The sequence below is a fragment of the Limanda limanda genome, chromosome 2 (genome assembly GCF_963576545.1).
Source record: "Limanda limanda chromosome 2, fLimLim1.1, whole genome shotgun sequence".
Classification (NCBI taxonomy): domain Eukaryota; kingdom Metazoa; phylum Chordata; class Actinopteri; order Pleuronectiformes; family Pleuronectidae; genus Limanda; species Limanda limanda.
In genome coordinates, this window is record NC_083637.1 from 603,794 (window position 1) to 631,290 (window position 27,497).

Below are 27,497 nucleotides of genomic sequence, written 5' to 3' on the forward strand. Positions count from 1 at the left end.
GTGGACGACCTTTTCATCTCTGCCTCTCCACAGGGTGGCGCTAGGTTTCTTCTCTGTATTTATCTGCTGTTGAAATAAATACATAATGAAAATTACTTTGTAACGTCTTGTTTTAAAGGAAAATATTTAAATAATAAAGTTTTGAATGTTTTATCCTGAAGTTGTTCATCAACACAAACGTGTTTCTATAAACGTCTGTGATCTGTGTAGATTAGGAAACTAAATTTAATAGCTGAGATTATTCAAGTTCACTTTGATCGTCTTGAAAGACGACGATATTTCTCCTGAAAATGTTTTTTTATTTCTTCACGTGATTTAAGGGATCAAGAGCTCGTCTGTGTCGTGAAGAAATGTCAACAGATGAGTCGGTTTGTTGTAGTACACATTTTATCTGGTGTATATAAAAGTGTTAATTGTGACTTATTATTTGAAGTGAATTTATGATGTATGTTATAAAGATGTAGCTGTTAAATCATTTATTTTTCCTGATGATTATTTTGAATGAAGTATATTATTTAAACCTAATCAGCACTGGTTCATGTATTGTACCGGAAGGAAGCTGCAGGTGAATGAACCCGTTTCCTCTGGATGTTAGTCAGGAGGAAATGATCCGTGAGAACTTTAACAGATGTGTTGGTTCTGGACGAGGAGCTGAAGAACCACAGCTGGTTGGAGAACCTCACATCAACAGGAGGTGAACACAGGTCCACCAGAAACCCTCAGTGGACCCAGCATCCGTCCTGCAGTCAGGAGGCACGAAGAAGAAGATCCGGTTCCACTCCGCGCCGACAGGGGGCGCTGTGGCCCGCGGCCGCTCCGCCAGCGGACTGTCATGGCGGCGCCCTGTGTGAGGTGAGAGCGGCTGATGAAGATGAGCTGAGCGAAGAAGCTGAACACGAGGACTCCGGTGGACTCAGGTGGACTCAGGTGAGTCCGGGACCCCCGGGAAGGGGAGCACGTGACCCCGCGTCCGGTGCACCGGGGTCACGTGGTTCAAACGGTTTATTTCCGTCAGCAAAGTGAAACTAATCCGTCTTTATGGATCCTGCTCAGTGCATGATGGGAGTTCTCCCCCAGTGCATGATGGGAGTTGTCCCTCAGCCTGTGATGTCTGTGAGGATCTTGATCTCCTGAGGTTCACAGGGAGTCAGGAGCTCATCAGTGAGATGATGTCTTCTGGTTCCTCTCAGCGTCTTGGACCAACTGGAGGCGTCTCTCAGACTCACTGGGACGTCCTGATGATAAAGACTCACACTGATCCGGTCCAGAGGGAACAGGTGGACGAGTTCCTCAGGTTCCTCCTGAGGAAGCTGAGGAACATCCTGTCTCAGGTTCCTCCTGAGACAGGATGTTCCTCATGTTCCTCATGTTCCTCAGGTTCATGATACTGTGCAGGTGGAAGGAAGCTGTCCTAGAGACCTGTTCTCTATGTGGGTCACATGTCCTGGTCCTAGAGACTAGTTCTCTATGTGGGTCACATGTCCTGGTCCTAGAGACCTGTTCTCTATGTGGGTCACATGTCCTGGTCCTAGAGACCTTCTACATGTGGGTCACATGTCCTGGTCCTAGAGACCTTCTACATGTCGGTCACATGTCCTGGTCCTAGAGACCTGTTCTCTATGTGGGTCACATGTCCTGGTCCTAGAGACCTTCTACATGTGGGTCACATGTCCTGGTCCTAGAGACCTTCTACATGTGGGTCACAGGTCCTGGTCCTAGAGACCTGTTCTCTATGTGGGTCACATGTCCTGGTCCTAGAGACCTGTTCTCTATGTGGGTCACATGTCCTGGTCCTAGAGACCTGTTCTCTATGTGGGTCACATGTCCTGGTCCTAGAGACCTGTTCTATATGTGGGTCACATGTCCTGGTCCTAGAGACCTGTTCTATATGTGGGTCACATGTCCTGGTCCTAGAGACCTGTTCTCTATGTGGGTCACATGTCCTGGTCCTAGAGACCTGTTCTCTATGTGGGTCACATGTCCTGGTCCTAGAGACCTGTTCTCTATGTGGGTCACATGTCCTGGTCTTATCTCCAGGTTCCTCTCAGTGGAGCTGAGGGACAAACTACCACCGAGGGGACGATCTGGTCTCTGAGATGTTCAATGAGGATTTATATTCCATGTCATGTTACACACAGATTACATACATGTTCCGTGTGACGTCATGAACAAACACATGATATTAATATTGATCAGCTGATAAACTGTTTGAAAGTCAGAAATCCTCTCAGTTGACGTGTCCCTGAACGCACCATCGTCTCTCTCTGGACGCTGCAGGTATGAGTGTGATGTCATCAGTGATGCGTGCAGCGCGGCGAGTCGTCCACGCCGACCCGGCTCTGCTGCGCAGCTTCCTGTCTCCGCCCCTCGTCGGCCCTGCCCACAGCCCCGCCCCCTTGTTCGCCTGTCCACAGAACAGGAAGTTTGCCTCCAAACAGGTGAGTCTGACTTCCTGTCTATTGGACGTGCCTTCTTTATCTGGTCCTTGATATCCAGATGTGTCTGCAGGTCAAAGGTCAAAAGAAAGAGCCGAAGATCCCGAAGGTCAAACCCAAAGTGGACAAACAGGAAGTGGAGATCAGTCAGAGGATGACGGTGGCGGCGCTCGCTGAGGCCATGAGCAGAGACTGTGGTAAGAGCCGGCGAGGATCCACAGGCTCCGCCTCCCGTCCCTGACGCCTGACCAATCAGGTTCTGTGTTTCAGATCACGTGTTCGAGGCGCTGCTCAACACCTCGCTGGACCTGGACTCCCTGGACCCGGACTCGGTCCTGGACGAGAACTGGATCAAGGAGGTGGTGACTCGATCGGGGATGAAGTTCAAATGGGCCAATCAGAGCGAGAGCAGGAAGAGGACCAACAGGGACGCCCACCGCAGGTAACAGGGACAGGAAGTGGTGGTCAGCCAATCAGAGCACAGCTACAAACCAACCAATCAGAGCACAGCTACAATCTAAACATGCTAGAACCTGTTGGTCCACTTGAGAGACATTTCGTCGTAGAAACCGACACTTGGTTTTCGCCAGTGGGCGGAGTAGAGGATGAGGAAGAGGATGAGGATGAGGAAGATGAAGAGGAAGAGGATGAGGAATAGGAAGAGGATGAGGAAGAGGAAGAGGAAGAGGAAGAGGATGAGGAAGATGATGAGGAATAGGAAGAGGAAGAGGAAGAGGAAGAGGATGAGGAAGGGGAAGAGGAAGAGGAAGAGGAAGAGGATGAGGATGAGGATGAGGAAGAGGAAGAGGATGAGGAAGAGGAAGAGGAAGATGAAGAGGAAGAGGATGAGGAATAGGAAGAGGAAGAGGAAGAGGATGAGGAAGAGGAAGAGGAAGAGGATGAGGAAGAGGAAGAGGAAGAGGATGAGGATGAGGATGAGGATGAGGATGAGGAAGAGGAAGAGGAAGAGGAAGAGGAAGAGGAAGAGGAAGAGGAAGAGGAAGAGGAAGAGGAAGAGGAAGAGGATGAGGAAGAGGATGAGGAATAGGAAGAGGAAGAGGAAGAGGAAGAGGAAGAGGATGAGGAAGAGGAAGAGGATGAGGAAGAGGAAGAGGAAGAGGATGAGGAAGGAAGAGGAAGAGGAAGAGGATGAGGAAGAGGATGAGGAAGAGGAAGAGGATGAGGAAGAGGATGAGGATGAGGAAGATGAAGATGAAGCTAATAGACCGAACTGAGTTAATGACACTTTGTTCGATAGTGCACGTTTCTGATCTATCGTTAGCATCGTTAGCATCGTTAGCTCGGACGGCTAGCTTGTTCCGAACGCCTCACCCCCACGTGTAACCTTCTTTCCTCTCTGACCTTTGACCTGTGACATCACCAGCCCTCCAGCAGACCCTCTCAGTCTGGTGGTGCGCCCCCCGGTGGTCACCATCATGGGTCACGTGGACCACGGTAAGACCACCCTGCTGGACAGTCTGAGGAGGAGTCAGCTGGCGTCCCTGGAGGCCGGAGGCATCACGCAGCACATCGGAGCCTTTCTGGGTAAACATCGGAAAACTGATTCACACGCCTGATTGATTATTGATGGAGAACAGAACTCTGAGGGTTTGTTTCCTTCAGTCCAGCTGCCGACAGGCGAGAAGATCACCTTCCTGGACACGCCCGGCCACGCAGCCTTCTCCTCCATGAGGGCCCGGGGAGCCAGCGCCACCGACATCGTCATCCTGGTGGTGGCGGCCGACGACGGCGTCATGAACCAGACGGTGGAGTCCATCCAGCACGCCAGGAGGGCGGGGGGTGAGAGCGTGTGTGTCTGTGTGTGTGTGTGACTGTGTGTGTGACTGTGTGTGTGACTGTGTGTGTGACTGTGTGTGTGACTGTGTGTGTGACTGTGTGTGTGACTGTGTGTGTGTGTGACTGTGTGTGTCTGTGTGTGTGTCTGTGACTGTGTGTGTGACTGTGTGTGTGTCTGTCTGTGTGTGTGTCTGTCTGTGTGTGTGACTGTGTGTGTGTGTGTGTGACTGTGTGTGTCTGTGTGTGTCTGTGTGTGACTGTGTGTGACTGTGTGTGTGACTGTGTGTGTGACTGTGTGTGTGTGTGTGTGTGTGACTGTGTGTGTGTCTGTGTGTGTGACTGTGTGACTGTGTGTGTGTCTGTGTGTGTGTCTGTCTGTGTGTGACTGTGTGTGTGTCTGTGTGTGTGTCTGTGTGTGTGTTTGTGTGTGTGTGTGTGACTGTGTGTGTGTGTCTGTGTCTGTGTGTCTGTCTGTGTGTGTCTGTGTGTGTGACTGTGTGTGTCTGTGTGTGTGACTGTGTGTCTGTCTGCGTGTGACTGTGTGTGTGTTTGTGTGTGTGTCTGTGTGTGTGACTGTGTGTGTGACTGTGTGTGTGTGACTGTGTGTGTGACTGTGTGTGTGTTTGTTTGTCTGACTGTGTGTGTGTGACTGTGTGTGTGTGACTGTGTGTGTGTGACTGTGTTTGTGACTGTGTGACTGTGTGTGTGTGACTGTGTTTGTGACTGTGTGACTGTGTGTGTGTGACTGTGTTTGTGTGTGTCACTGTGTTTGTGTGTTTGTGTGTGACTGTGTGTGTGACTGTGTGTGTGTGTTCGTGTGTGTGTGTGTCACTGTGTGTGTGTGTGACTGTGTGTGTGACTGTGTGTGTGACTGTGTGTGTGTGTCTGTGTTTGTCTGACTGTGTGTGTGACTGTGTGTGTGTCTGTCTGTGTGTGTGACTGTGTGTGACTGTGTGTCTGTCTGTGTGTGACTGTGTGTGTGTTTGTGTGTGTGTCTGTGTGTGTGTCTGTGTGTGTGACTGTGTGTGTGACTGTGTGTGTGTGACTGTGTGTGTGTGACTGTGTTTGTGACTGTGTGTGTGTGTGACTGTGTGTGTATGACTTTGTGTGTGTGACTGTGTTTGTGTGTGTCACTGTGTTTGTGTGTGACTGTGTGTGTGACTGTGTGTGTGTGTTCGTGTGTGTGTGACTGTGTGACACTGTGTGTGTGTGTGACTGTGTGTGACTGTGTGTGTGACTGTGTGTGTGTGTCTGTGTTTGTCTGACTGTGTGTGTGACTGTGTGTGTGTGTCTGTCTGTGTGTGTGACTGTGTGTGACTGTGTGTCTGTCTGTGTGTGACTTTGTGTGTGTTTGTGTGTGTGTCTGTGTGTGTGACTGTGTGTGTGTTTGTGTGTGTGACTGTGTGTGTGACTGTGTGTGTGACTGTGTGTGTGACTGTGTGTGTGTGACTGTGTGTGTGTGACTGTGTGTGTGTGACTGTGTGTGTGTGACTGTGTTTGTGACTGTGTGTGTGTGACTGTGTGTGTGTGACTGTGTGTGTGACTGTGTGTGTGTGACTGTGTGTGTGACTGTGTGTGTGTGACTGTGTGTGTGTGTGTGACTGTGTGTGTGTGACTGTGTGTGTGTGTGTGACTGTGTGTGTGACTGTGTGTGTGTGACTGTGTGTGTGTGTGTGACTGTGTGTGTGACTGTGTGTGTGTGCCTGTGTGTCTGTCTGTGTGTGACTGTGTGTGTGACTGTGTGTGTGACTGTGTGTGTGTGACTGTGTGTGTGTGTGTCTGTGTGTGACTGTGTGTGTTTGTGTGTGACTGTGTGTGTGACTGTGTGTGTGTGTTCGTGTGTGTGTGTGTGTGACTGTGTGACACTGTGTGTGTGTGTGACTGTGTGAGTGTGTCTGTGTTTGTCTGACTGTGTGTGTGACTGTGTGTGTGTCTGTCTGTGTGTGTGACTGTGTGTGACTGTGTGTCTGTCTGTGTGTGACTGTGTGTGTGTTTGTGTGTGTGTCTGTGTGTGTGACTGTGTGTGTGACTGTGTGTGTGTTTGTGTGTGTGACTGTGTGTGTGACTGTGTGTGTGACTGTGTGTGTGTGTGTGACTGTGTGTGTGTGTGTGACTGTGTGTGTGTGACTGTGTGTGTGTGACTGTGTGTGTGACTGTGTGTGTGTGACTGTGTGTGTGTGTGACTGTGTGTGTGTGACTGTGTGTGTGTGTGTGTGTGTGTGACTGTGTGTGTGACTGTGTGTGTGTGACTGTGTGTGTGTGTGTGACTGTGTGTGTGTGACTGTGTGTGTGTGTGTGACTGTGTGTGTGACTGTGTGTGTGTGACTGTGTGTGTGTGACTGTGTGTGTGACTGTGTGTGTGTGACTGTGTGTGTGACTGTGTGTGTGTGACTGTGTGTGTGTGTGTGTGACTGTGTGTGTGTGACTGTGTGTGTGTGTGTGACTGTGTGTGTGACTGTGTGTGTGTGACTGTGTGTGTGTGTGTGACTGTGTGTGTGACTGTGTGTGTGTGCCTGTGTGTCTGTCTGTGTGTGACTGTGTGTGTGACTGTGTGTGTGACTGTGTGTGTGTGACTGTGTGTGTGTGTGTCTGTGTGTGACTGTGTGTGTTTGTGTGTGACTGTGTGTGTGACTGTGTGTGTGTGTTCGTGTGTGTGACTGTGTGACACTGTGTGTGTGTGTGACTGTGTGAGTGTGTCTGTGTTTGTCTGACTGTGTGTGTGACTGTGTGTGTGTCTGTCTGTGTGTGTGACTGTGTGTGACTGTGTGTCTGTCTGTGTGTGACTGTGTGTGTGTTTGTGTGTGTGTCTGTGTGTGTGACTGTGTGTGTGACTGTGTGTGTGTTTGTGTGTGTGACTGTGTGTGTGACTGTGTGTGTGACTGTGTGTGTGTGTGTGACTGTGTGTGTGTGTGTGACTGTGTGTGTGTGACTGTGTGTGTGTGACTGTGTGTGTGACTGTGTGTGTGTGACTGTGTGTGTGTGTGACTGTGTGTGTGTGACTGTGTGTGTGTGTGTGTGTGACTGTGTGTGTGACTGTGTGTGTGTTTGTTTGTCTGACTGTGTGTGTGTTTGCGTGACTGTGTGTGTGTTTGTTTGTCTGACTGTGTGTGTGTGTCTGTGTGTGTGACTGTGTGTGTTTGTGTTTCAGTTCCCATCATCGTGGCGGTGAACAAATGTGACAAACCTCAGTCGGATCCTGATCGTGTGAAGCGAGATCTGCTCGCCCACGACGTCGTGTGTGAGGAGTTCGGAGGAGACGTGCAGACGATCCACATCTCCGCCCTGAAGGTGACTCATCAGGTCACATGACAGTGACCTCACATTGTGAATCTAACACATCGCCCCCTGGCTGCAGTCTGGGTCGTACACCCTGCTCCACGTTAGCAGACGGGACCAAACGTCCCAGTCGTGTTAAATAAAGGTTTAAATGTCTGAGTCGTCTTGATTGACAGCTGAGGCTCACTCCTGATTGGTCCGGGGACTTTAGGGGCGGGACCTTGATGCTCCGGCTGAGGAAGCGTTTAGAGATAAAACCTGAATCTTCTGAAGTTCATTTCTGGAAGTTAAAGGTTTTCTTTCTATATTATCTTGTATGAAACGTGTGTGTTGGTGACCCGGTGCGCTGCAGCGCCCCCTGCTGGCCGTCACATGATGATGTCATCTTGTTGCCAGGGCGACAACCTGCTGGCTCTGACCGAGGCCACGGTGGCGCTCGCTGAGGTTCTGGAGCTGAAGGCGGAAACGAGCGGCCTGGTGGAGGGATTCGTCATCGAGAGTCGCACGGACAGAGGCAAAGGGTGAGAGCGCGTCCCTGTGTGTGATGTCATCACTGTGCGTGATGTCATCACCACACAGTGATGTCATCACCACACAGTGATGTCATCAACCCTGTCGCTGTAGAGAGTTCTAACCCCTCATGCGTCTCCTCAGTCCTGTAACCACGACCATCGTCCAGCGGGGGACGCTGAGGCGAGGTTGTGTCCTGGTGGCGGGAAAGAGTTGGGCTAAGGTCCGCCTCCTGTATGACGAGAACGGGCGAGCGCTGACGGAGGCGGGGCCGAGCTGTGCGGTGGAGGTGGTCGGGTGGAAGGAGCTTCCCTCCGCTGGAGACGTCATCCTGGAGGTGGAGTCTGAGGTGAGAGCTGACCTTTGACCTCTGAATGAGGTCATCTACACTCAGACTCATCAGCTCCATGACAAGCTGATCAGTCGGTTTATAGCAATAATTAATACTTTCTTCATAAACACATTTAATGAAAATATAAGAAAAGACAAATAAACTCATGTGTTAAAATAAATAATTCAAATAAAACTTTATTATCCTCTGCGCTGGCTACACCTAGTGGCCGGAGGTATTATGTGTTTTTGTTTTCTGTCAGATTTTTGAGAACTGATCAGATTTCAGAGGTCGAAGGTCACGTGACCTCACATGTGAGGAACTGAAACTGAGGGATTGTTTGTTTGTTGCGGAGCAGCAGCGAGCGAGGGAGGTGGTGGAGTGGAGGAGCAGCGAGAGGGAGGGGCTGAAGCTGCAGGAGGAGCAGAGCGCCATCGAGCTCAAACAGGAAGTTCACCTGCAGGAGTACAGGAGGGAGAGGGCGGAGCTATCTCACCTGAGCTGGAGGAAGAGGAAGGTGGCGTTGTACCGCGCCAACAAAACCAAGTTCTCTGTGCGTCCGAGCGAGAGGAGTCCGGACGAGCAGCTGAGGCTGCCGCTCATCATCAAAGGTGCGCTGCGCTGTGATTGGCCCAAAGCAACATTACCTAAAAGGTTAACAGCTTACCGTTGACTGACCTTTGACCTCCAGGTGATGTGGACGGGTCGGTGGAGGCCATCTTGAACATCCTGGATAGTTACGACGCTCAGCAGCAGTGTGAGCTGGAGGTCGTCCACTTCGGCATCGGAGACGTTTCGGAGAACGACGTCAACATGGCGGAAACGTTCGCAGGTATGAACACGGGGTCGCCAGCAGGTCGCCAGCAGGTCACCAGCAGGTCACCAGCAGGTCACCAGCAGGTCGCCAGCAGGTCGCCAGCAGGTCGCCAGCAGGTCGCCAGCAGGTCACCAGCAGGTCACCAGCAGGTCACCAGCAGGTCACCAGCAGGTCACCAGCAGGTCACCAGCAGGTCACAGAGCGGCGCCCTGAGACGCCGGATGTCACAGGACTCAGGTTCCAGAGCGTCAGAATAAAACAAGTTTTATTATAAACGTCTGATCAATAAACCTGTAATATTAATCAGTTTCTGACCTGAAGCCACATCGATGTCAGAAAACTCTCTCTCCGTTCAGGGTCAATTTACGGCTTCAACGTCGGCGCCAGCAGGTCGGTCCAGCAGGTGGCGCTAAAGAGAGGCGTGCCGCTCAATATTCACACCATCATCTACAAACTGGTGGACCAGCTGAAGGAGGATCTGAGCAACAAGCTGCCGCCGCTCGAGTCCCAGAGCGTGATCGGTGAGTGGCGCCGGTCCGGCGACTCGCTGACCACAGAATCAAACCAATATTATGAATCTGCGGTTTAATTTGCTCTGCTCTGATTGGCCGACCCATGCAACCCTCAATAAGCTGACCAATCAAACTGAAGGAGGCTTGGTGGCGGTAGTGACACATTTTTTTAACCTCCCCATCACTGTCAAAGTCGCTGAAGAAAAAACTATTAACCATCTTTAAACGCTGTTACCCAGCATGCTTTGTGTTATGACTTTGATCCATCTGAAGGGAAACTGTCCCCCCCCCCCAGGTGAGGCGTCGGTCCTCGCCATGTTCGAGGTCTCTGTCGGGAAGAAGAAGGTTCTCGTGGCGGGATGTCGGGTTCAGAAAGGTCAGCTGGACCGCCGCCACACGTTCAGACTGATCCGAGGTCGAGACACCGTGTGGGAGGGTGAGCGAAGCCCGGAACAGCCGCTTATCATTCTGAGATATGAGTGTGTGTGTGATTTGTTGTGGATTCAAAAGACAGTGGTGATGTTGTGATGCGCCCCCTGCAGGCTCCCTGCTGGCGCTGCGGCACCATAAGGACGACGTGCAGACGGTTACCACGGGGATGGAGTGCGGCGTCTCGGCCGGCGACTCGGTGGAGTTCAAACCCGGTGACATCATCGTGTGTTTTGAGAACGTGGCGTGTCCGCAGGTCACTTCCTGGAACCCCGGCTTCTGACACGCCCTCATCATGTGATCACTGACAGATTTTGACTGATTATCGATCAAGAAGAATGTGACCTCGGTCTGTGTGATGCAACGTGACATCATGAGAAACAGCCAATCAGAGACGAGGTGAGAAAAAACAAGACCTTTATTTTGACGATTCAAAGGAGAAAAAACTAATAAAACAAAGAAAGAAATGAAAAGCTGGAGTTACATCATGTGACCGAACTCACAGGTCACTTCCTGTTTCTCTGTCGAACTTCCTGTCGGAAACATTCACACAATAAAAACTGAACTTTCCATTTAACGCTGAGACGAGCGTCTGTTCGACCTCTGACCTCTTCACTTCCTCCTCCTCTTGGCGGGTTTGGAGAGTAACGCCGGGTCGATCTGATCGGGGGTCAGCCCCCGGACGCTGAAGAGCCGGGCGGCGCGCTCCGACAGCGCCCCCCCACACTTCAACCCCCGAGACATCAGCTCCTCCTTCAGGACGTCCAGACCCAAAGACTCCAGCTGATGGACGGACGCCACCGAGGACAGATCCAGAGGCCGCCGCTGGGGGGGGGGGGGGATATGAAGTGTTAATGTAAATGAAATAAATATTTAATTCAAATCAAACTGAGCTCAGTGTTTATTAACGACAACATCAGGAAGAATTGTATAAATAAAATATTAAATTAATGAATGTCAGCGTCACATGACCTCCAGATCTCATGACATCACAAGATATCAAAAAGAGAATCGACCAATCAGATCAGTCGACATGTCTTCCTGACCCATGAGGTGACCTTTGACCTCTGAAATCTAATCAGTGGAGTGAGAAAAAAAAACTGAAAACAAAGACTTCGGCCACTAGGTGTCATCGGTGTGGAGAAGACAAGACTGACCTGTGGCCGAGGTTCCTGGTTCTCTTGGGCTCTGGTCTCTGCTGGTTCCTGGTTCTCTTGGGCTCTGGTCTCTGGTGGTTCCTGGTTCTCTGAGGCTCTGGTCTCTGGTGGTTCCTGGTTCTCTGAGGCTCTGGTCTCCGAAGGTTCCTGGTTCTTTGAGGCTCTCATGGTTTGGCGAGCGGAGGATGAAGTGCAGGACGAGCTATTAAAGAAAAATAGTTTTCATCAGAAATCGATTAAAATATAAACTCTGACGTGTTTCTGATCTGATGTCTACCTGCTGCTCTGCTCAGGCTCCACCCCCTCTCTCTGCATCGTCATGGCCACGGCTCCACAGCTGGACGAGGACGACGCCTCCTCCTCATCATCATCATCGTCTTCGTCCTCTGAGCTCAGCATCTCGTCCAGCTCTCCCACACCCGTCCTGTAACCATGACGACAGATTCAAAAACACTGAGGGACAGCAAAAACAGAAACAGAAGTTGAAATCCCTCCTGTTGTTCAGGCTCCTCCCCCTGAATGAAATCTCACCAGAAACACGCCGCGGCCATCTTCTTCTTCTTCTTCTTCTTCTGCGGCTGCTCGCTGTGATCAGAGCTGGACCTCTTGGTGGAGGAGACGTCCTCGACCTTCACGTGTCCACTGGACGACGCCTGGAGACCTGAGACACAGCGTTCAGGTCACATGATGTCACCGTTTCTCTTTGACTTTAATAAATGATACAAGTTATGACCAATGATCAATAAGAACATAAAACATATTGATATGTTTTATATGAAGTTTCTTTTTGCTCCTCGACCGACGCCGTGTGAAAACCTGATGAGGTAGAAAACCTCGAGTGACGTGTGTGAGGTTCACGTGTTACACACAACGCCTTGTCCCCCCCCCCCACGCTGCCAGCCCCCCCCTCACCCAGGAGCACGGAGTCCTCCAGCCGCTCCGACAGGTCGTGACACTGCTGCTGATACTGGGGATCAGTGAAGTGATGTTTGGGTTCGGACAGTTTCCTCTGCAGACGCTCCACCCGGCGCTGCTCCTTCTCCGCCTCGCGCTCCGCCTGCTTCTTCAGCCACTCCGCCATCCTGCAGCCACCACAGAAGAAGAACAGCGTGAACATCCGTCACACGCCACGAGTCATTCCTACACGTCCGGTCTCTGACTCACTCTTTCTCGTGGTTCACGTCTCGGAGACGGCGTCCGCTCAGATCTCTGCAGGCTTCGCGGTTCGTGGTCTTTTCGATCTGAGCGCCGAGAGCTCGCAGCATGGAACCGAAACCTGGAACGCCAGAGTGAGTGCGTTAGTGTTTGTGTAGTCAGCTGATCAACGGCTGGATGTGTGTACTTCCTGGACTGACCTCCCTTCCCTCCACACAGGCGGGGCTGCAGGTGATAGACGGATCCATGTTGCAATGGATCCTCCACATCGGACACTCGGCCGTTTCTGATGACGTAGAAATCCTCAGGGGATCCAAACTACACAAACACACAAACACACACACACACAAACACAAAACCAGTTGTTCAATAAACCGTTTAAACCTTTTTTAAATGTTATGAAACGTCTGAAGAACCGTTTCCGGTCAGTGTTGTTAGCTAACGTTAGCATGTGGGCTAACGGTGACTCCCGTGGCTTCCGGCCTGTGCGTATGTTCGAAGTGGTCTGTGACGTCACTCACCTGCTGCTGGACGAACCGGGTCAGAACATCTTTCACCACCGAACCGACCGGAAACTGCGCGTTACAGCGGAGCCGCGGCGCGTTCACACACACTTCCATCTTCTGTCGACAGGTAACAACACTGCACTTCCGGTTCGACACTTCTTCTTCTTCTGTCGTCACTTCTTCTTCTTCTTCTTCTTCTTCTTCTTCTTCTTCTTCTTCTTCTTCTTCTTCTTCTTCTTCGTCTTCGTCTTCTTCTTCTTCTTCTTCTTCTTCTTCTTCTTCTTCTGTAGAAGTGTTTATTGGCGGTTGGTAGACCAGCTTATAGGCGCACTACCGCCACCTTCTGGACTGGAGTGTGGATCAGTAGATTGGCAGTACACAAACAAAAATAACTAAATAAAAACAGAAACAAACAAAGGGAACCTAAAATTTAATTATTTCCTTAAGTCCTGTTTCTCTTAAACAGAATAGATCATGTCTTTTCTTTCCTTATACATGTTTGCCTCTTGGAAGAAGAATCTGTAAAACATAAATCAAAGTAGCAGAGTTATGATTATTAACTCAGGAGATGAACACGTGTCTCTGGAACCTTGTTGTGCATTAAATGAGGTTTGAATCTGTATCAAAGTGTCATAATGGTTTTTATTAATCCTTCTTTCCTTGTCTCAGTATAAAACAGAATGAGCCGCCAGGGGGCGCGCTGATAGTTTCCAGTGACCGGAAGTTGAATAAGCTTCCGGTTCGCTCAGCTGAGGGACAACATGGCGGCGGTGGTGATGTCCCGGTGTCGGTCCAGACTCCGGTTCTCCTCCCGCTGGTTCTTCAGAAGTTACCTCAGCTCGGACTCCGGCAGCGGGACTTCCGGCAGCGGGACTTCCGGCAGCGACCCCCCCGCCGCGGACGCTCCCAGGTCCGGCTTCGCTGCGGCCTTCGACCTCCAGACGGAGATCCGCCGGGAGGGCGGGGCCTCCGCGGCCGGGCTGCGAGGCTCCTCCTCCGGCCAGGACGAGAGCTTCGCCTCGCTGCTGCGCCGGTCCCCGCTGGTCCAGATGGGCCCGGCCCGGGACCGGCCGGTGGTCGGGAGGGTCTTCCACGTGGTCCGGGACGACCTGTACATCGACTTCGGGGGGAAGTTCCACTGCGTGTGTCGGCGGCCGGCGGAGGGGGGGGAGAAGCTGCAGCGGGGCAGCAGGGTCCGGCTCCGGCTGCAGGACCTGGAGCTCACCGCCCGGTTCCTCGGAGCTCAGACCGACACCACGCTGCTGGAGGCCCAGGCCGTGCTGCTGGGCCCGCTGGAGGGCCGCGAGGGGCGGGACCCCCGGGACTGAGGGTCCGGGACCACCGGGAGGGACGGGACCACCGGGACTGAGGGTCCGGATCCCTGGAGGGTCGGGACTGAGGGTCCGGGACCACCGGGACTGAGGGTCCGGGACTGAGGGGGACGGGACGGGACCCCCGGGACTGAGGGTCCGGGTCCCGGGAGGGACTGAACCCGAACTGACCTTCAGTCACGTGGTCTGATTCGATCAGTGACTCAGATGATTATTGATTATTGTTTATTGATTATTGTTTATTGATTTGTGTGAAGTTTGTGTTATTAAAGTGAAACGTGTTCCGATCAGCGGCTCCTCCCCCTTTCATCACGTGACGCCGCAAAGTTTATTTCTCCACTTTAGGAAACGAGATGGTTTAGAGTTTATAGACACATGGTCACATGATGCAGGTGTGTGTGTGTGTTCGTGTGTCACATGATGCAGGTGTGTGTGTGTGTGTCACAGGATGCAGGTGTGTGTGTGTGTGTTTGTGTGTCACATGATGCAGGTGTGTGTGTTTGTGTGTCACATGATGCAGGTGTGTGTGTTTGTGTGTCACATGATGCAGGTGTGTGTGTGTGTTCGTGTGTCACATGATGCAGGTGTGTGTGTGTGTGTCACAGGATGCAGGTGTGTGTGTGTGTGTTTGTGTGTCACATGATGCAGGTGTGTGTGTGTTTGTGTGTGTTTCACATGATGCAGGTGTGTGTGTGTGTGTCACATGATGTGGGTGTGTGTTTGTGTGTCACATGATGTAGGTGTGTGTTTGTGTGTGTCACATGATACAGGTGTGTGTTTGTGTGTCACATGATGCAGGTGTGTGTGTGTTCGTGTGTCACATGATGTAGGTGTGTGTTTGTGTGTCACATGATGCAGGTGTGTGTCACATGATGCAGGTGTGTGTGTGTCACATGATGTAGGTGTGTGTTTGTGTGTCACATGATGCAGGTGTGTGTGTTTGTGTGTCACATGATGCAGGTGTGTGTGTTCGTGTGTCACATGATGCAGGTGTGTGTGTTTGTGTGTCACATGATGCAGGTGTGTGTGTTCGTGTTTCACATGAAGCAAGTGTAGGTGTTTGTGTTTCACATGATGCAGGTGTGTGTGTGTCACATGATGCAGGTGTGTGTTTGTGTGTCACATGATGCAGGTGTGTGTGTGTCACATGATGCAGGTGTGTGTTTGTGTGTCACATGATGCAGGTGTGTGTGTGTCACATGATGCAGGTGTGTGTTTGTGTGTCACATGATGCAGGTGTGTGTGTGTCACATGATGCAGGTGTGTGTGTGTCACATGATGCAGGTGTGTGTTTGTGTGTCACATGATGCAGGTGTGTGTGTGTCACATGATGCAGGTGTGTGTGTGTCACATGATGCAGGTGTGTGTGTGTCACATGATACAGGTGTGTGTGTACAGTCCAGTAAACCACACACAACTCTTCTGTTCGGTTCTTTTACTTTAATAATTGAACCATGAAGCTGACGTGTCGTAGTGTTTCTGTGACTGAGGTGAAGTCATCACAGTCATGTTCTAACTTTACTTCTCAACCAACTACTCGATTCTGCTACTTGACTCTTTAGTGTTTAGTCTTTGGTTCCGTGTGCAGAGCCCGTTACATGCTGCTGGGACACACTCGTTTCCCATATTAGGATCAATAAAGTACATCTATCATCTATAATCTATCTTTCCTGAACGCCTCCTCCTCATGAGGCTTTCACTGACCTGTAAATAAATATGAAAACCCTGAGCTCTGACCTACAGGCTGCCCTTCAGTCCTCCTCACCTGCAGGGGGAGCAGTGACAGATGGAACTTCTGTCATATCAGTCGATACATGAATATATAAATGCAGAGGCCATATTGTCGGGGCTGTAGCGCCCTCTATCTGAGAGTAAATGCAGCAGCTTGGAGTTAACAGTGATTATGCGTCAGTACTGTGAATATGTACTACTACAGTAGTACTACAGTAGTAGTACAGCAGTACTGCGGCTGTTTGTCGTGGCTTTTGAGTTGTTCTTCCTGTCGGAGGCACTTTGAAGTTCGGCAGCAGGAAGTAGTTTTATCCACACATGGTCAACAGCAGCCACTGAGGAGATAGAAGAGTTCACACGTCACACCCAGTCGGAATCTGGTTCTGAATCTGGTTCTGAATCTGGTTCTGAATCTGGTTCTGAATCTGTTTATTTCACCTCAATGACGTTGACTTCCACTTGTCCCGTTCCGTCTTTGTTCAGCTCCTGGAAAGTTCCTGAAAACAAACAAAGTGTTTCTCAGTTCTGTGTCAATAAAACATGATTTTTAATTAATAATATTTTAATTCAATCTGAATGTGGAATATGAACCGGCTGCAATCAGTGAGCTCAGTCGAGTACGTACTGAACATGGCCTCCAGCTTGACCAGGCAGCAGGTGAAGTTGTCGAAGTCGATGAGCTCGTTGTCGGCGTATCGAGCGACCAGCATCTGGTACAGCTTGTTGTTGAGTTTGAACCCTGAGGACAGAGGACAGAGGACAGAGGACAGAGGACAGAGGACGCCACAGGTGAGAGGACAGAGGACACAACACGCCGAGTCATCGTGTTCAGGAACGAGAAGGTCTACCTCCGTTTTCCAGCGCCAGACGCATCTCGTAGGAACTCATAGATCCGGATTTATCCAGATCATACTCTCGGAAGATTCCCTGCAGAGGTCAAAGGTCACATGTCATGTTAAAACTTGACTTAAATCAGGAAAATAAAACAGATTTTCATCAGATTAAAATCAAACAGGTGATAAACACACATACATTTTTATTCATGTTGACGAATAGATGAAAAAGTAGAAATACTCAAGTAGTAAAAGTACCTCAACACTGTAGATGTGTGGTGAAACTAAAGACTTTTATTATGAAAAGCAAATTGCTCACCAGCCACTTCCTGATCTTGTTCCAGAGAATCTGAAACTCGAGGAGACCGAGGCGAGCGCTGCCGTCTTTCTGACGTCAGGTTAAGGTCAAAAATACAAGAGAACGTTCACGGTTCAAAGGTTCTACTGAGAACGTTGAGAGGAACCAGAGGACAGAACCTAGAGGTTCTCCACAGGGAGGATACGTCCATGAGGCCGATCATGGCTCTGCAGGACTCCATACTGAAACCATCCGTCTGCAGGTCTCTGTCTGCAGATAGAAGAAGAAGAAGAAGAAGAAGAAGAAGAAGAAGAAGAAGAAGAAGAAGAAGAAGAAGAAGAAGATGAAGAAGAAGAAGATGAAGAAGAAGAAGAAGATGAAGAAGAAGAACTCACTCTGTTTCAGGCACAAGAACAAGAGCGATCAGAACTCACGTTTGGAGACGACTCGGTTCAGGATGGTTCGGAGTTCCCGGACGGAGATCTCCATGTCCTGAGGAGAGAAAAGACTTCTGATGACTCAGCTCCAACACACTGTGAGAGAACATGACTCAGCAGAACCAGGTTTTTCATTTGAGCGTTGACAACGAGTGAAGCTTCAGATGAACTCACGTCTCCTGACAGCTGAGTGAACATCGACCTGAAGGAATCATCGATGTCGCTGTCGGATATTTCCTCCTGCAGTGACCACAAGGTCAAAGGTCGTCATGACACGAACAAGGAGACGTTCACACAATCATTCTCAAGTTCTACAGATGCAGCTGCTTCAAATCATGTGAAGATGTCAGAAGATGTGTTTATATTTTATAATGAAGTTGTTTAATAAGATCAGAGCCTCTGGTCCTCGACAGCTTATTAATAATAATGATAAATACAAAGGGACGACAGTTGAATGATTGTGTCCTTGTCTCTGTGTCCCTGGCTCTGTATAGATAAAGATTTCTTTGATAAACAGGATTCTTTCATGCACAGGAAGTAAATGTTTAAAGTTTAGATGAAGCGTTACCTCGGGGTCGAAGGTTCCCTCCACGTCGTCGTCCATCTCCCTGAACAGAACCACACGTCACTGATCCACGTTCATCACCGGATCATCACCGGATCATTGGTTTCTCACTCACCTGGTCTCGCACTGTTTCTCAGTGAACACCCTCAGGACGAAGTCGGCTTCCTTTGAGGGTTCAAAGGTCGACGGGACAATCAGGTACTCGCCTGGCGGGAGGCGGAGCCTGTTGCTGACCTCCCTCAGGTTGATGAAGGACTCGGAGCGAGCGCAGGACGAGTGGCGCAGGAAGAACTCCTTCTTCATGTGGACGCTGGGATGACCTTGCAGCTGACGGACAGACGGACGTTAGCGTCGCTGAGCTCAGAGTAAACAAAGGGAAGTTTGACCCGAGGTCGTCGTACTCACCTCGTCAGGAATCTGTGAACGAATCGAGACACAGAGAAGAGAAGACGTCACATGATCACATCTGCCATGACCTTTCACCTTTCATCCATCATCCTGACACCCACACACCAGAACCCGTACCCGACTCCCTGAGTTCTAACCAAGACAGCAACACAGATTGTTGTGACATCATAACGTCTTTGTGACCTCTGACCTCGTAGATGGCGAAGCCGATGGTGTGCATGTCCTGTCCGTGGCTGCGGTAGCGGCGGCGATCTTTCTGCATCAGCGCCACCAGGAGGCTGCAGCCGGCCTCTTCGTCCTCGGGGTCGTCGTCCTCCTCCAGCAGGGAGATCTTATACTGAGGGTTGATCCAGAACGTGTCTGCAGAGAAGCAGCAGTCAGTTGCATTGTGGGACATGTAGTCATCATAATGTTCAACCTAGTCCTAACTGATCCTCTCCTCACTGGGATGGTTCCTGCAGCCGCCGGCGCTGCTGCCCCGCCTCCAGCCCCCTTCATACGTCGCCGTGGTCCAGAAGCTGGTGGAGTCCTGGCTCAGGGCGTCCGGGGTCAGGTTACAGATCTCCAGCCTGGAGAACTGACGCAGGAACTCCTGGAACGACATCCTGACACACCAGCACCTTTCACGTCTCCATCCTGTGAACCAATCACACTCAGCCTCACCGCACCAACCTACCAGAACTCCCCGTCCTCCATCTTACACAGCAGGTCGTCCTTCTCTGCTGAGTCGATGGCGTTCCACTCTGAGGAGCTGACACAACGACACGAGGTCACTTCCTGTGTTTGTTCTGATCTCGCTCATTAAGAATCTGAATGAAGCACCGACCTGTCGCTCCAGGCGCCGGTCCACTCCACCTGACCCCAGGGGTTCCTGATCCGGATCAGACGCTGCTGCTGCCCGCGGTGCTCCACCTGAACGCAGGACGCACCAAAGGGTCAAAGGTCGGATGCTTCCACCGTCAGAGTCGCTGTCGGACTGTAACGCTCACCTGTCTGAGTCCAGTCACAGAGTAGGCGTGGCCTTTCACCAGCTTCTTAAAGGTCACAGACTCCATGTCGAGGGCGCTGGTGATCTGAGGACAGAGGACACGGTTAGATGGTCGGTCACGTGTGTAACATGTTAACCTCTCTGATGGTCGGTCACGTGTGTAACATGTTAACCTCTCTGATGGTTGGTCACGTGTGTAACATGTTAACCTCTCTGATGGCCGGTCATGTGTGTAACATGTTAACCTCTCTGATGGTCGGTCACGTGTGTAACATGTTAACCTCTCTGACGGTCGGTCACGTGTGTAACATGTGAACCTCTCTGATGGTCGGTCACGTGTGTAACATGTTAACCTCTCTGATGGTCGGTCACGTGTGTAACATGTTAACCTCTCTGATGGTCGGTCACGTGTGTAACATGTTAACCTCTCTGATGGTTGGTCACGTGTGTAACATGTTAACCTCTCTGATGGTTGCTCACGTGTGTAACATGTTAACCTCTCAGATGGCGGTCACCTGTGTAACATGTTAACCTCTCTGATGGTTGCTCACGTGTGTAACATGTTAACGTCTCTGATGGCAGTCACGTGTGTAACATGTTAACCTCTATGCTGGTCGGTCACGTGTGTAACATGTTAACATCTCTGATGGCAGTCACGTGTGTAACATGTTAACCTCTCTGATGGTTGGTCACGTGTGAAACATGTTAACCTCTCAGATGGCCGGTCACGTGTGTAACATGTTAACCTCTCTGATGGCCGGTCACGTGTGTAACATGTTAACCTCTGATGGTTGGTCACGTGTGTAACATGTTAACCTCTCTGATGGTCGGTCATGTGTGTAACATGTCAACCTCTGTGATGGTCGGTCATGTGTGTAACATGTTAACCTCTCTGACGGTCGGTCATGTGTGTAACATGTCAACCTCTGTGATGGTCGGTCATGTGTGTAACATGTTAACCTCTCTGATGGTCGGTCACGTGTGTAACATGTTAACCTCTCTGATGGTCGGTCACCTGTGTAACATGTTAACCTCTATGCTGGTCGGTCACGTGTGTAACATGTTAACCTCTCTGATGGTCGGTCACGTGTGTAACATGTTAACATCTCTGACGGTCGGTCACGTGTGTAACATGTTAACCTCTGATGGTTGGTCACGTGTGTAACATGTTAACCTCTCTGATGGCGGTCACGTGTGTAACATGTTAACCTCTCTGATGGTTGGTCACGTGTGTAACATGTTAACCTCTGTGATGGTCGGTCACGTGTGTAACATGTTAACCTCTGATGGTTGGTCACGTGTGAAACATGTCAACCTCTGTGACGGTCGGTCACGTGTGTAACATGTTAACCTCTGATGGTCGGTCACGTGTGAAACATGTCAACCTCTGTGACGGTCGGTCACGTGTGTAACATGTTAACCTCTGTGATGGTCGGTCACGTGTGTAACATGTTAACCTCTGATGGTCGGTCACGTGTGTAACATGTTAACCTCTGATGGTTGGTCACGTGTGTAACATGTTAACCTCTGTGATGGTCGGTCACGTGTGTAACATGTTAACCTCTGATGGTTGGTCACGTGTGTAACATGTTAACCTCTGTGATGGTCGGTCACGTGTGTAACATGTTAACCTCTGATGGTTGGTCACGTGTGTAACATGTTAACCTCTCTGACGGTCGGTCACGTGTGTAACATGTTAACCTCTCTGACGGTCGGTCACGTGTGTAACATGTTAACCTCTCTGATGGTCGGTCACTTGTGTAACATGTTAACCTCTCTGATGGTCGGTCACGTGTGTAACATGTTAACCTCTCTGATGGTCGGTCACGTGTGTAACATGTTAACCTCTCTGATGGTCGGTCACGTGTGTAACATGTTAACCTCTCTGATGGTCAGTCACGTGTGTAACATGTTAACCTCTCTGATGGTCGGTCACGTGTGTAACATGTTAACCTCTCTGATGGCCGGTCACGTGTGTAACATGTTAACCTCTCTGATGGTCAGTCACGTGTGTAACATGTTAACCTCTCTGATGGCCGGTCACGTGTGTAACATGTTAACCTCTCTGATGGTCGGTCACGTGTGTAACATGTTAACCTCTCTGACGGTCGGTCACGTGTGTAACATGTTAACCTCTCTGATGGTCGGTCACGTGTGTAACATGTTAACCTCTCTGATGGTCGGTCACGTGTGTAACATGTGAACTAATGTGTTACTGACATCGATGGAGCAGCCCAGCAGGGAGCCTCTCTCCAGAGCTTTGATGATGATGCGATGCAGATCTCCGGGAGCGTTCTTCAGATCGTACATCTCGGCCACGCCCCCTGTGAAGTCCTCGAAGCCTTCGGTGGTGCTGCCGCCGGACAAGGCCTCGTACGAGCCGCTCAACCTCGAGACACACAAGGAACATCCAGAGCATCAAGATGGAAATACTGCATTACGATTAAAGTTGTGTTGAGTATGAAAGATGAATAATCTGTCACTGAGGAGCCGGTGACGCCAGCTGTCATGTGACTGTCTCACTTGGCGTAGGCCTTCTCCAGCAGAGCGCTCCAGAACTCGCTGCCCTCGGCCGAGTGGACGAACATCAGCTCGCCGTCTTTGACCGGCAGACGGTCGTCGATCACCACGTCCACCCAGTCCCCGAACTGCCAGAACTACACAGAGCAGCGGGGGGGTTAAACCACGAGGATCAGGTCAGACCGGCTTTTATTTTGAAATCATCATTAAATTGTCTGTGAGGCCACAAAGTTGAAGTTTGTTACCACAGCAACTGATTCACCTGACAAGTGGACAACAGTGACATGTGACTAACCCCCTAGTGGCAGATGAGGGGAACTACCACTACAGGCCCATATATAGACATCACCTGGTCCTGGGACAAATGTGATAACAAGCAGTTTCCTCTCAGGAGTGGGAGGCGGCTCCCGGTTCCTCTACGAAGTGAAACTCTGGACAATCATCTGAATTTTTTTAGTTTACATCTGATCGGACGAATGATCGGACGAATGATCGGACGAATGATCGGACGAATGATCGGACGAATGATCGGACGAATGATCGGACGAGCAGAGCATGAGCGCACGGCACCGAAGCTCCAGCAGGTCGACAAACGTATATCACACACGTTGATATCGCAATGACGGTAAATTGTAGATATATTGTGTTTATTCTGAGGGGGGGCTCTGATTGGCTGACAGAGGGGAGTGGGAGGAGTCTCACCTGGAAGTGGAAGATGCCGGCGTACGGTTGGTTGAAGTTCTGACCGTGAGGAACGACGCGGTGCAGGAGGCGTGTGTTCAGAGTCAGAGAGCCAATGGCAGCCAGCAGCCAGCAGTCTCCTGTAACACAACCACAGACACACAACTCACACCTTCAGTCTCCTGTAACACAACCACAGACACACAACTCACTCCTTCAGTCTCCTGTAACACAACCACAGACACACAACTCACACCTTCAGTCTCCTGTAACACAACCACAGACACACAACTCACTCCTTCAGTCTCCTGTAACACAACCACAGACACACAACTCACACCTTCAGTCTCCTGTAACACAACCACAGACACACAACTCACATCTTCAGTCTCCTGTAACACAACCACAGACACACAATTCACTCCTTCAGTCTCCTGTAACACAACCACAGACACACAACTCACACCTTCAGTCTCCTGTAACACAACCACAGACACACAACTCACACCTTCAGTCTCCTGTAACACAACCACAGACACACAACTCACATCTTCAGTCTCCTGTAACACAACCACAGACACACAATTCACTCCTTCAGTCTCCTGTAACACAACCACAGACACACAACTCACACCTTCAGTCTCCTGTAACACAACCACAGACACACAACTCCAGTCTCCTGTAACACAACCACAGACACACAACTCACTCCTTCAGTCACCTGTAACACAACCATAGACACACACCATCTCATCTCAGAAACTTGAGCTTCGACAAAAATCCGATGACCTCTGACCTTTAAAAACTGATTTTAAAAGTGCAGCAGACTCTTAGGAAGTGACTTGGTGAAGAAGAAGAAGAAGAAGAAGAAGAAGAAGAAGAAGAAGAAGAAGAAGAAGAAGAAGAAGAAGAAGAAGAAGAAGCAGGTTTCTGAGCTGATCCTGTTTCTCAGACTGCACTGAGACATTATGATGTTAGCAGTTAGCTTAGCATTAGTGTGTCCCCACAGACCATCAGGGTTATAATGGAGTCGGCTAATGTTCAGAGATGTAGTGTTCTGTTCACATCCTCCCATCAGTGAAGATGAAGATGAAGATGATGAAGATGTTCTGACAGTTACAGTAAAGGTCTGAACATTAGCCGACTCCATTATAACCCTGATGGTCTGTGGGGACACACTAATGCTAAGCTAGGGCTAACATCAACAACAGCATTAGAGCCTTTAGCATTAGGCTGCTAATGTTTCCTGTTGATGGAGCAGACGTCCGTTCACTGATCAATAACCGGACCAATCCAAGGCCAGAGGCTGAGTGCTGCCTTCAGGGGCTTCTGGGAACTTACAGCCGCTGAAGCTGCAGAACTTGTTATGTTCATAAATAAAAGATGTTGACAGATAATGAGCCTGAGGAACTCAGAAGGAACCAACGTGATGCTCCTGCTGTTTGAGACGTTGGTCTTCACGACGCTGGGACTGCAGTCATGTGACTGACAGGAAGTGAACCTGCTCTTCTCCCGTGGGACAAAAACACATCAACGCCAGAAAAAAGCAAATACCAAGCAACACACAGAACCCGCTGACTCACCCAGAGATCCCTGACAGATGTCCGTCCTAGTGGCACCGCCCACAATGAACTGAGGGTCCTCTGTCAGCTCCTGAAACAGCCAATCACAATCTCGATCTGTATGACATCACTCCTCAAAGGTGACGAGATAGTAACGTGAAGGGTACAGCTGAGTACAGGTGAGTAGATGTGAGTACAGGTGAGTACAGCTGAGTACAGGTGAGTAGATGTGAGTACATGTGAGTACAGGTGAGTACAGGTGAGTACAGCTGAGTACAGGTGAGTACAGGTGAGTACAGGTGAGTACAGGTGAGTACATGTGAGTACAGGTGAGTAAAGATGAGTACATGTGAGTACAGGTGAGTACAGGTGAGTACAGGTGAGTACAGGTGAGTACAGGTGAGTACATGTGAGTACAGGTGAGTAAAGATGAGTACATGTGAGTACAGGTGAGTACAGGTGAGTACATGTGAGTAAAGCTGAGTACATGTGAGTACAGGTGAGTGAAGCTGAGAACGTGTGAGTACATGTGAGTACATGTGAGTAAAGCTGAGTACGTGTGAGTACAGGTGAGTACAGGTGAGTACATGTGAGTACAGGTGAGTACAGGTGAGTACATGTGAGTACAGCTGAGTACAGCTGAGTACAGCTGAGTACAGGTGAGTACAGGTGAGTACATGTGAGTACATGTGAGTACAGCTGAGCACAGCTGAGTACAGGTGAGTACAGGTGAGTACAGCTGAGTACAGGTGAGTACAGGTGAGTACAGGTGAGTACAGGTGAGTACAGGTGAGTACATGTGAGTACAGGTGAGTACAGGTGAGTACATGTGAGTACAGCTGAGTACAGCTGAGTACAGCTGAGTACAGGTGAGTACAGGTGAGTACAGGTGAGTACAGCTGAGTACAGGTGAGTACAGGTGAGTACAGGTGAGTACAGGTGAGTACATGTGAGTACAGGTGAGTAAAGATGAGTACATGTGAGTACAGGTGAGTACAGGTGAGTACAGGTGAGTACAGGTGAGTACAGGTGAGTACATGTGAGTACAGGTGAGTAAAGATGAGTACATGTGAGTACAGGTGAGTACAGGTGAGTACATGTGAGTAAAGCTGAGTACATGTGAGTACAGGTGAGTGAAGCTGAGAACGTGTGAGTACATGTGAGTACATGTGAGTAAAGCTGAGTACGTGTGAGTACAGGTGAGTACAGGTGAGTACATGTGAGTACAGGTGAGTACAGGTGAGTACATGTGAGTACAGCTGAGTACAGCTGAGTACAGCTGAGTACAGGTGAGTACAGGTGAGTACATGTGAGTACATGTGAGTACAGCTGAGCACAGCTGAGTACAGGTGAGTACAGGTGAGTACATGTGAGTACATGTGAGTACAGATGAGTACATGTGAGTACAGGTGAGTACATGTGAGTACAGGTGAGCATAGACATATATAAAGACTAGATGTCTCGTTCGACGGAGCCGGACGTCACCACATGGCGGCCATCTTGCCAGAGGTTGCTCGCTCACCCATAACATTGTGTTGGTAAATAACCATAACTTGCTCAATTTTCAACCGATTTTGAAACGGTCTGTTTTTTTATAAACGTCAGAGATGTAGTTGACACTGCATAAATTATGATTTTTTTTTTAGAAAATAACATAATTATTCATAAGTATGCAGTGTCATATCTACATCTCTGACGTTTATAACAAACCAAACCGTTTCAAAATCGGTTGAAAATTGAGCAAGTTATGGTTATTTACCAACACAATGTTATGGGTGAGCGAGCTGCCCTGTAGCAAGATGGCCGCCATGTGGTGACGTCTGGCTCCGTCGAACGAGACATCTAGTCTTTATATATGTCTATGCAGGTGAGTACATGTGAGTACATGTGAGTACAGGTGAGTACAGGTGAGTACATGTGAGTACATGTGAGTACAGGTGAGTACATGTGAGTAAAGCTGAGTACATGTGAGTACATGTGAGTACATGTGAGTACAGGTGAGTACATGTGAGTACATGTGAGTACAGGTGAGTACATGTGAGTACAGGTGAGTACATGTGAGTACATGTGAGTACAGGTGAGTACATGTGAGTACATGTGAGTAAAGCTGAGTACATGTGAGTACATGTGAGTACATGTGAGTAAAGCTGAGTACATGTGAGTACATGTGAGTACATGTGAGTACATGTGAGTACAGGTGAGTACATGTGAGTACATGTGAGTACATGTGAGTACAGGTGAGTACATGTGAGTACAGGTGAGTACAGGTGAGTACATGTGAGTACATGTGAGTAAAGCTGAGTACATGTGAGTACAGGTGAGTACATGTGAGTACATGTGAGTACATGTGAGTAAAGCTGAGTACAGGTGAGTACATGTGAGTACATGTGAGTACATGTGAGTAAAGCTGAGTACATGTGAGTACATGTGAGTACAGGTGAGTACAGGTGAGTACATGTGAGTACATGTGAGTACATGTGAGTAAAGCTGAGTACAGGTGAGTACATGTGAGTACATGTGAGTACATGTGAGTAAAGCAGAGTACATGTGAGTACAGGTGAGTACAGGTGAGTACATGTGAGTACATGTGAGTACAGGTTCTCACCGTTGGCCTCTTCCACTCCACCCCTCTGGTCTTGGCGGTGAATGGTCCGAGTTCCTTGAAGCCCAGTGAGGACGGTTCTGCTGGGAACATCGGGTCCTGGAACAGGGAACCGTTCTGCAGGCAGTCCTCCATCAGGACCTGGAAGTCCTGGTTCATGTAGTGGACCGCCTGCTGGACGGAACCAAGACCTCCAGCCTTCTGGCGCTCCTTCTGGATCCGCCCGGACACGCCCCCAAACATCCTGAGCCACAACACGCCACAAACGATGATCAGATCAAATCAGATCTGATTAAAGGTCTCAGTCCTGTTATCAGTCCACCAGTCCAGACGGACACATCTCAACAGTTCACATCAGATTATTCACACTTTGGATATAGACAATTTATGTCAGATTAGAGTTATTTCACATCACATTACAGAGAATTTGTCTCAGATTACAAGAGAATAAACAAGTTTCTACCTGGTGTCGTTGTGACGGACTCGTAGGAAGCTGAGAGGAAACAGACAGGATGTGAGTCACAGATTCAAACTTCAGACAGAAACCAGATTATAATCTGACTCCACAGAAATCTACGACTCTTCATCTCTGAACATCTCACCAGCTTTGTTCACA

At 49.7% G+C, this 27,497-nt stretch overlaps 4 protein-coding genes across 5 annotated transcripts; 2 read left to right on the plus strand and 2 right to left on the minus strand.

The window, feature by feature from the left end:
- Nucleotides 1-826: 826 nt before the first annotated feature.
- On the plus strand, nucleotides 827-10,937 carry mtif2 (mitochondrial translational initiation factor 2). Its single transcript, XM_061095834.1, has 14 exons — nucleotides 827-927; nucleotides 2,278-2,438; nucleotides 2,509-2,632; nucleotides 2,706-2,877; nucleotides 3,820-3,980; nucleotides 4,059-4,235; nucleotides 7,381-7,520; nucleotides 7,905-8,029; nucleotides 8,163-8,367; nucleotides 8,708-8,960; nucleotides 9,041-9,181; nucleotides 9,523-9,687; nucleotides 9,974-10,114; nucleotides 10,221-10,937. Exons 2-14 carry the CDS (start codon nucleotides 2,280-2,282, stop codon nucleotides 10,388-10,390), a joined length of 2,133 nt encoding a protein of 710 aa, XP_060951817.1. The 5' UTR covers nucleotides 827-927; nucleotides 2,278-2,279; the 3' UTR covers nucleotides 10,391-10,937.
- Nucleotides 10,508-13,106, minus strand: sde2 (SDE2 telomere maintenance homolog (S. pombe)). The gene is made up of 8 exons (XM_061066136.1): nucleotides 12,941-13,106; nucleotides 12,620-12,737; nucleotides 12,429-12,540; nucleotides 12,177-12,346; nucleotides 11,796-11,925; nucleotides 11,542-11,688; nucleotides 11,265-11,466; nucleotides 10,508-10,932 (listed from the first exon to the last, which is right to left on the minus strand). Exons 1-8 carry the CDS (start codon nucleotides 13,037-13,039, stop codon nucleotides 10,720-10,722), a joined length of 1,191 nt encoding a protein of 396 aa, XP_060922119.1. The 5' UTR covers nucleotides 13,040-13,106; the 3' UTR covers nucleotides 10,508-10,719.
- Nucleotides 13,107-13,675: 569 nt separating this feature from the next.
- On the plus strand, nucleotides 13,676-14,543 carry mrps28 (mitochondrial ribosomal protein S28). The gene has a single exon (XM_061066343.1). The coding sequence runs from the start codon at nucleotides 13,687-13,689 to the stop codon at nucleotides 14,251-14,253; it is 567 nt and encodes a 188-aa protein (XP_060922326.1). The 5' UTR covers nucleotides 13,676-13,686; the 3' UTR covers nucleotides 14,254-14,543.
- Nucleotides 14,544-16,295: 1,752 nt separating this feature from the next.
- On the minus strand, nucleotides 16,296-27,124 carry capn1b (calpain 1, (mu/I) large subunit b). Of its 2 annotated transcripts, none has more exons than XM_061095870.1 (21): nucleotides 26,885-27,124; nucleotides 24,301-24,370; nucleotides 22,739-22,857; nucleotides 22,040-22,173; nucleotides 21,737-21,905; nucleotides 19,518-19,601; nucleotides 19,355-19,440; nucleotides 19,205-19,279; nucleotides 18,973-19,133; nucleotides 18,719-18,888; nucleotides 18,526-18,537; nucleotides 18,236-18,447; nucleotides 18,124-18,163; nucleotides 17,730-17,795; nucleotides 17,553-17,610; nucleotides 17,324-17,388; nucleotides 17,140-17,208; nucleotides 16,836-16,914; nucleotides 16,613-16,726; nucleotides 16,426-16,484; nucleotides 16,296-16,322 (listed from the first exon to the last, which is right to left on the minus strand). In XM_061095870.1, exons 1-21 carry the CDS (start codon nucleotides 27,122-27,124, stop codon nucleotides 16,296-16,298), a joined length of 2,109 nt encoding a protein of 702 aa, XP_060951853.1. The 2 variants fall into 2 exon arrangements, with proteins under 2 accessions (XP_060951853.1, XP_060951857.1); XM_061095874.1 differs by having other exon boundaries at nucleotides 19,355-19,434; nucleotides 19,512-19,601.
- Between the last annotated feature and the right edge of the window lie 373 nt (nucleotides 27,125-27,497).